Source organism: Haliaeetus leucocephalus, unplaced genomic scaffold (assembly GCF_000737465.1).
Source record: "Haliaeetus leucocephalus isolate CR32 unplaced genomic scaffold, Haliaeetus_leucocephalus-4.0 Scaffold722, whole genome shotgun sequence".
In the NCBI taxonomy this organism is placed as follows: domain Eukaryota; kingdom Metazoa; phylum Chordata; class Aves; order Accipitriformes; family Accipitridae; genus Haliaeetus; species Haliaeetus leucocephalus.
The window spans coordinates 1,888,072-1,895,753 of NW_010973158.1; the positions used below are offsets into that span (position 1 = coordinate 1,888,072).

At 35.2% G+C, this 7,682-nt stretch overlaps 1 protein-coding gene across 1 annotated transcript in view; it reads left to right on the plus strand.

Moving 5' to 3' along the window:
* Nucleotides 1-7,682, plus strand: part of ADAMTS6 (ADAM metallopeptidase with thrombospondin type 1 motif, 6) — a 149,773-nt gene that overhangs the window by 76,644 nt on the left and 65,447 nt on the right. The window contains exon 10 of the mRNA XM_010580531.1: nucleotides 2,052-2,193. Coding sequence (XP_010578833.1) covers nucleotides 2,052-2,193 — 142 coding nt within the window. The remainder of the gene's footprint in view (nucleotides 1-2,051; nucleotides 2,194-7,682) is intronic.

Genomic DNA, 7,682 nt, shown 5'->3' on the forward strand with positions numbered 1-7,682 from the left:
ATATTTCACTATGGTGAAAATCCTGTCATTAGAGCAGAGGAGGCATATTTTTGTATTTCGTACTAGGTTTTTTATTTACATTTCTGCAGTTATATGTCATGTAGAGTAGGTATAGACTTTAATTTACAAGTTTGATGAATTTAAATATTTAGATCTGATTCTGTAATTTAATCCGTGCAGGGCCACAAATGCCTATGGAGAGAGTCATCAAAGGTAATGAGGGTTGTTAAATTCTGTGCCCATGGCTGTCAGTTTACAGGATCACAGTTTACAGACCAAACTCTGCACTATTGAAATCTATGAAAATGTTCCCATCAATGAATACTAGCTCAAGCTGATGTCAAATGCTGAACTTCCCACTGTTGTTTAAGCAACGTTCCTATCTGAAGTTTGATCCAGACAATGCAGAAAAATCAGATTGTATTTGAGTTATTTTCATATTGGTATTATTAACATGTACTCCTCATACATGCAAAATACAACACTGAAATATTTCAAAAGAACGTATGATAGTTTCCCAGCTGCTGCTATTAGAAAATATATATGCTTGCAATAATTAAACCTGGAATAAGGGGGCAAGTACATTATTTTGTATGCCAGAACCACACAGTTGATATTTTAAAGGTAGATTTCAGCTGGGGTGTGGGGATAGGGTGTGTGTGCAGGTGAATCACACTCAATTCATTGGGATTAGTAACCAAATGTAATTTTTTTTTCTGTACTTACTTAGTTATTGCCTTAGTTGCTGTTTGCCTGCTTCTGAAATGGTTGGCAGTTGTTTGTTTCCTTGTTTTTCCAAAGGCTTTATTACAGTATTTCAAAGGATTGAATAAAATAGGGTTAAAATGAGAACATAAAATGTGTAGTTAAAGGAGGCTTTTTGCTCTTTTTTCGTCTGCAGATGAAAAGTTTAGAAATTTGGAGATCTCCAAAAAACAGTGTAGAACATTCACTTGGGAAATTATGTTCCTTTGGCAAGGTGCATGGAAAAGATTTGGAAAAAAACCCATAAGTGCTGGCAAAATTTGTAGGAATGTTGGAAAAAAATTTAAAGTGTTGGCATAAGAATTCTTTAAAAATCCTCACTTATTCACATGTGAAATGAAAGTAAAAAAGCATCTGTCCTCTTATGCACACTGACTAAATAAAACTGAATAATTATATTTAGCAAAGTACAAAGTTTTCTAAACAGAACTCTGTCTGCTTTTGGCATTCTTTGTTATTTATTCCACTACACTAAAATACTGTGGTTGAATATGGGCATATTTTGGAAAAAAAAACCACCAACCACCAAAGAAAACACTGAATATAAAAGAAGAAAATATTAAAGTTTTCAAAGATGATGATCTTATTTCTAACATGAAAATTTTAAGACTAAATATTATTAATGCAATAGAAAAGATCTTGGATCCATACAAATTTTTTCACTCACCTTAGTATAGGTAAATTTGAAGATCCTGCAGAATTTTTAGCAATGTAACTATTTTGTTCACTCATATGGAAGAAAAGCATGGATGTTAAGGTCCTAATCCTATAAACGTTTAGTCATATTGAAATTTAAATGTGTTTTACATAAACCAATTGCACTGCTCATATCTATAAGATTGTACTTAGCTGTTTGAAGGATCAGAAGGGTCATCAAGAATTGTAAGCTGAATTTCTTTTATTTGCTTAATTTGTTTATTTTTCATTCTATGACCAAATGTAGCTATTCTTCAGTGAAAACAAATAGGAATCTTAAAACAAAAATGAAAATCAGTCTTGTGTGGCTCAGAAATTATCGCACTTTAAAAAAGGATAGTATATGAAATCTATTTCACAATCTAAAATAAGCATTTTTGTTAATAATGATGAAAAATTATTTTAGTCTCTTAATTCCCTCTAATTATTTTTTCTTTTTACTATGGGTGTACCATCTTACTGTTTGTTTATTGCAATCATATTTGTTTCACACCCAGTGCTGTTAAAATTAAGAGCTAGATACATTATATCATTACTGTGATTTACAGCCAGTAGAATTCCTAATTGATTTGGTCCTTTATGTTGAACAGTTCGGGCCGTGGTACTTGCCTTGATAATGAGCCTCCCAAGCGTGACTTTCTTTATCCAGCTGTGGCCCCAGGTCAGGTGTATGATGCTGATGAACAGTGTCGCTTCCAGTATGGAGCAACATCCCGACAATGTAAATATGGGGTAAGAAGTCTTAATCCTTATGCTGAGTGTTCTGCTTAGTCATTTGTATATATTCCTTTATAACATAAATCTTTAGTTAGATGCAGTAGTGGGCTACAGATTTCCCATAGCATGTCTGGTGCCATCATACATAAGCAAAGGGTACATTTTAGTCCTTATGCTGCATCTTTTGCCTGAGTCATTTGTACTGTACACCAAAATGTGTGGGTAGCAATGAGCTGGGGAAAACATACTTTAATTTTAGGAAAAAAAGGAGCCCAGAACACTTGATTCTGCTCCTTGTAAAGTGTACTACAGAATTTTCCCTGATTTCAGTTAAATGAGATCAGGTTCATGTTGTATTAATCTTGAAACATGAAATCTATTGTGTTGGCTTTAACTTTTCAATTTAAAGCTTTATTTTGAAATTAATTTTGTACTTGTATTGATTTGTCAGGTCTGGTTTTCTTTTTTTTTTCTGACATTGAGTTTATTCTTTCTCACATTGTTCAGATCTCTTTCTAGAAAGATGATACATGGTTATGGGAACAGAGGAACATGAAGCTAGGTAGCTGAATAGAATGCTGAATAGCTAAGCAGTAGCAAAGCTTTCGCTGCAAGTACCAGTGTGCAATAATTAAGGTAAATAAACTTACAGTAGCAGTAAAAACCTGCACATTTAGGCCTTTATGCAATAAATTTATAAATATTTGCTTAAAATCTTGCAGCCCAAAGTATGTAGTAAAAGGATGCATTCTGCTGTGCTTGTTACCAAATAATCAGCTGAGACTAAATTAAATAAACCTGAAAAACATACCTAGTGGTTTAAAAGTAAATAGTTTTAATAATATTTTAAATTTTAGATTATTCAAATAAAACAGTGTAATCATTGGATTTATACTCCATTTACTTCTTTAAAGGCTAGCTACAAAGAAAGTCCATTTTTAATATCCCTGGGGGTGATAAATACAATATTATTCGTGGGATGCCTCTTTGGCAGATCACATTGTGCAAAGGATTTAAAAGCTGTATCTAGCTGGCTGACTAGCTCACTGAGTCTTCTACTCCTGATCCCTCATCAAACCTCTTTTGGCCTTTATTGTTCCTCTTTAAGTTCTCACTTCCCACCACTGTTCTTTAAGCGCCCTGTTTCCTGTCACTACATCTAAGTCATACCTTTTTTTTTTCCTTACAAATTCTCACCACATGCACTCTTTTATTTTCAGACTAAGGAAATCTGCAGGTATTTAATCCATGATTTATAGCACAGCCTCTGGAGATATACTGCATTTTAAATTAAACTGGAAAGTTAATAATGTGCAAAACCTGGCTTTTCCACATTATGTTATTTTTTTTCAAACACTGTTAAACTATGTAATCATTGTTATGATGATCACGCTGCACAGTACACCTTCTTTCTTAAGCCAGTTTCTAAACCACAAACAATTGGATGTAATGAAGATGTGTAGGTAATCTTGGCTTTCTGCCTTCTGCTTTTTGTTTTGAAGTTTTTGTTGGGATTCCCTTACAGTTACAAAAGAGGTTGATGCTTAATTGAGGCAATAGTTAAAGGAAGTTATGTCTTCATGTGACATTACCAGTCCTCTGAAGTGGTAGTGTATTGTGTTCCATCAGCGTGCGATCAATGTGAGCATAACTTGTAAGTGCTCAGAAAAAAGCCCCTATTTTTAATAACCTATTATGAAAGATTCAGACTGCATTTATTAATTTAACAGGTTATTGTAAAAGTCTGGTAATATCCACTCTAAGAAATTATACGCATTTAAAATAGCATCTACATTTAAAAATACTATCTGCCATGGCCATAATGCTCTGAAAATGCGATCATGATTATGATTGTACAGATTTCAAGTCATAGTTTTGAAGGGGAAAAAAAAGTATTTGGAAGCGGGTAGTGCAGATGGAAAATATCCACACAAGAAAGACCTATTCATGTATGAAAGGGCTTTTAGAACTGAGTAGTGGAACTAGATCTAAATACCAGGAAAAGCTATGTTGAATACTCTGCTCAACTCTTCCATTATCAAAAGTAAACAGTCAGTGCTTTGGATATTCCTATTTGATGTACTGTTCACATGAAGTTCATTAGTAGTTCATTGATCTTACTCTAACAGACACGTGCAACTATGGATGGTAAAACATAGTAAAAATCCCTGATTAACAGTGGACCTAGTTTGTATACTAATGTCTTTCTAGCACTCCTTTTAGACCTTTTTATATGAAGTTTCTGGTAAAAAAGGGGTAGAGCAGGTTTTCCAACATGGGGTTTAGTGACCCAGAAGGAAATAAATTCTAAACCAAAGGGAAATCTCAGAGAAAATTGCTTGACTTTTTCTCTGCTCATGTTCTTCACTGATTTGTGATGGCGTGACATGACAAGAGAAACAGCTGAACTCTCAAATCAAAGGCCAAAAAATTACAAGCCTCCTTTGGGCTCTGATGTTGCTGTCTAGATAGTTGGTGTTTTTGAAGTAACTTGGAAAATTTTCATGTTCTTTCAGCTTTGGAATACTGTCACAGTGTCTTACCTTTAGAAAAATTACCTCTTTCAACCATCTATCTTTAATATTAATCTATGTTCATTGCCTTTTCTCCCATAGTTCCTCATCCATTCCCTCTGTATATTATTTTAAACTGTTTGTTGCTTTTGATCATAGATCATGTCCTAATCCTGCAGAGAATTTTGCACATTTAAGTACCTGAAGCCTTTCTCTTCTCACTTAGGAACTTGAAGTTAAATACCTGGAGAGGTGTTTGAACAATTAAGGCATCAGACCTAAAGCACTAAAGGGGCTGCAAGTTTCTGCCTTTTTGTATGTGTGTTTACTGACAAGGAGCCAATTTGACCTTAAAAGGAGCTCTTTGGTAGTTGTTTTGAAACTATTTTAAGTACTAGACCTATTTAAACTGTTTAGTCACTTATGGTTCCAGCAAAAGTATTGTGGATATTGGTCAGATTTCCCTTATTGTTCAGCACGTTAAGTCGGACAAGAATTCAAAGAGAGGATTTAGCCCTTTGAGCTGAGTAAATAAAACGACATCTTAGCAACTAGACAGTGATCCTTCTAATGTTACATGTGCATTATTCTTTGTACTATACTTTCCACCATTTCTGATATGAGGGCAATTTTAGAGAATTTAAGTGAAGAAATAGATACTGTGAATAAAGAATTGAGAGGCAATGCCTCAAGCTACTTAAAATATTTCATTTTTAAGTTACACTTTCAGATTCAGGAAAATATTAGATTTATGACTTACAGTGAGCCAAATTGTAATGGTGGAAATTTTACCATATAATACTGATGCATAGCTTTTTCCTAAAGGCAATACATGCTTTCAGGTATCTTGCTGGATTCACTGCAGTGGGAGATTTTAAGGTTGTTAGGAACAGTGCTAGTTCCTGTTCATTTATGTAGCTACTGGGTATGCTACATCTTCTAGGGTGATGCAGTGTGAATTCTCTTCTGCTGATTGTCAAGTGTGTCTCAGTTCTTTGCTCTGTTTGTATGCCAGTTCCCCTGATAGTTAAGAATCTTTTTCAATCCTTTTGTTTAGGTGAGTGTAAGGAGAACTTTTTTCATTGACTCCTTGCCTCCTTAACCTTTGAGCATCTGCCTAATAACAGTTGGCTGTTGTCTGTCTCTGGGTTAGCTCAGGAAAGAATTCCAGTCTTGACTTTGAATTTCTCTGTTTTATGAGTTTAAAGAATACCTGGTATATGCTTGACTGTAACTTACAGATTTTGTGGTTCAAAATATTGCTTTGCTTTAGAGCTGGTCCCCACATTTTTAGGACAGAGGTTAAAACCTCAGACATTTTAATAGCAGTTAATACTTTATGCATACGGTTGATACTGCTGTGGTGCATTTTATGATCTTTGAAGCTGTTGGCTGCTAGCATGCATTTCAGAGATAATGCCTTAGAATTATTTGGGGTTTTTTTTGCATTTTATGCTTTTCCACCATCATTGGTGTCAGTAAATAAAGGAGACAAACTCTCCTTTCCTTTGCATACATGGCTTCACTGAAATCACCAGGACCACTCTCTGTATTTCACACTAGAGTTTAACACATCAGGTAATGTATTTTAGCTGACGACAGGTAGCTCTCTTCTTCGTCGTGGTCTTATGTTTGCAATTAAGTTCTCCAGTTTGGCAACAAAAATAGCTTTAAACTCAAATACCAGTTTTTATTCGTATTTTGTTAGTGCGTTTTGGAAGGCAGAGCTCAAGCTATGAACTTACTGCTTGCAAACAGGCAGAATGAAGATACATTCTCAGAATAAGGAGTCCTCCTGCTGCCTTCAGTAAGTCCCGTGTGTTAGTTGTCTCTAGGAAGTTTTTAATTACTTGTGGGGAGTGGCCATAAAGTTAATTACCATTAATGGGAAGTTGCTGGGAAAGTGTCAACTACAGAAGTACAGGACATGCATTTGTCAGACAGAATAGTTTAACTGAATTAGTAGTGACCAAAACAAAACAGCATTGGTCAGCTAACTTTCAAAACCAGGAGAGTAAACAAATTGCTATACACAATGGTTCTACAATGTTTCTTCTAGGGCAAAATAGCCTGAATTGCAATTGACCCTTGTAATCAGGTGATAGAAACCTCAATGTTACTGAATTAAACTGTCACTTTTTTCATGAAACACTGATGTGATTTACTCCAGTCAAATAAAGAGGTATTAAGCTTGATGTAGGGTTTTTATAGGAAGGTGGAAGCAGATTCTGGAAGCTGTTTTTTCAGAAGGAAAGGCAGAGAAGCTACTGGTCTATCTGTGCACCAGAACTACCAGTTCCCTTTTGTTCCCTCACCTGTTGATATTATGACAAGGATTGTGCATTCAGCTGAATCTGTACATAGCACTTAGTAACTCTCTGAAAAGTGACTTTTTTTTCCCCAGCTTCATACATCATACCATGGCTAAGTCACTTTATACCTGGTATTTGTTAGCAGACCATGAGTGGTTCAATCAGTTAGATTTGTATTAATGCTGCTCACAAATTGGTGTTAAAAGGATGTGTAGGTGAAGGGAGGAATTGAAGATCCTGGTATTATACTCTGTCATTTTTATCAACCTTTCCATTCTTTTTTATTTCATTAGAGTCTTGCCAGTCAAGTGCAAAATCTCTCATTACTATTGTGAAGGCCTTTTGCATTTAGAATGATCAAAGTTTTGAGCTTTTCTTCTGTAAGGACTTACAGTATTGTGCTGTAATTGAGAACATTTGAAACACTTTCAGCTTTATTCTTAAAGTGAATTTTGTTCCCTCTTTTTTTTTAAGATTAGGATGTGTGTAGCCAAGGGAAATCCCAGAAGTTTTCCTCTTTTTGAAGCCTAAAGTAGTTTTACATCCTTTTTGTATCTTTTTCAAACAAGTTCCTGTAGTCCCCTTTCTTCTTTCCTAGGATATCTTCTCTCCAAACCCTCTTCCTCTCCTCCCCGCCCTTTGTCTCCCCCCCTTTGTCTCCCCCCCTTTGTCTCCCCCC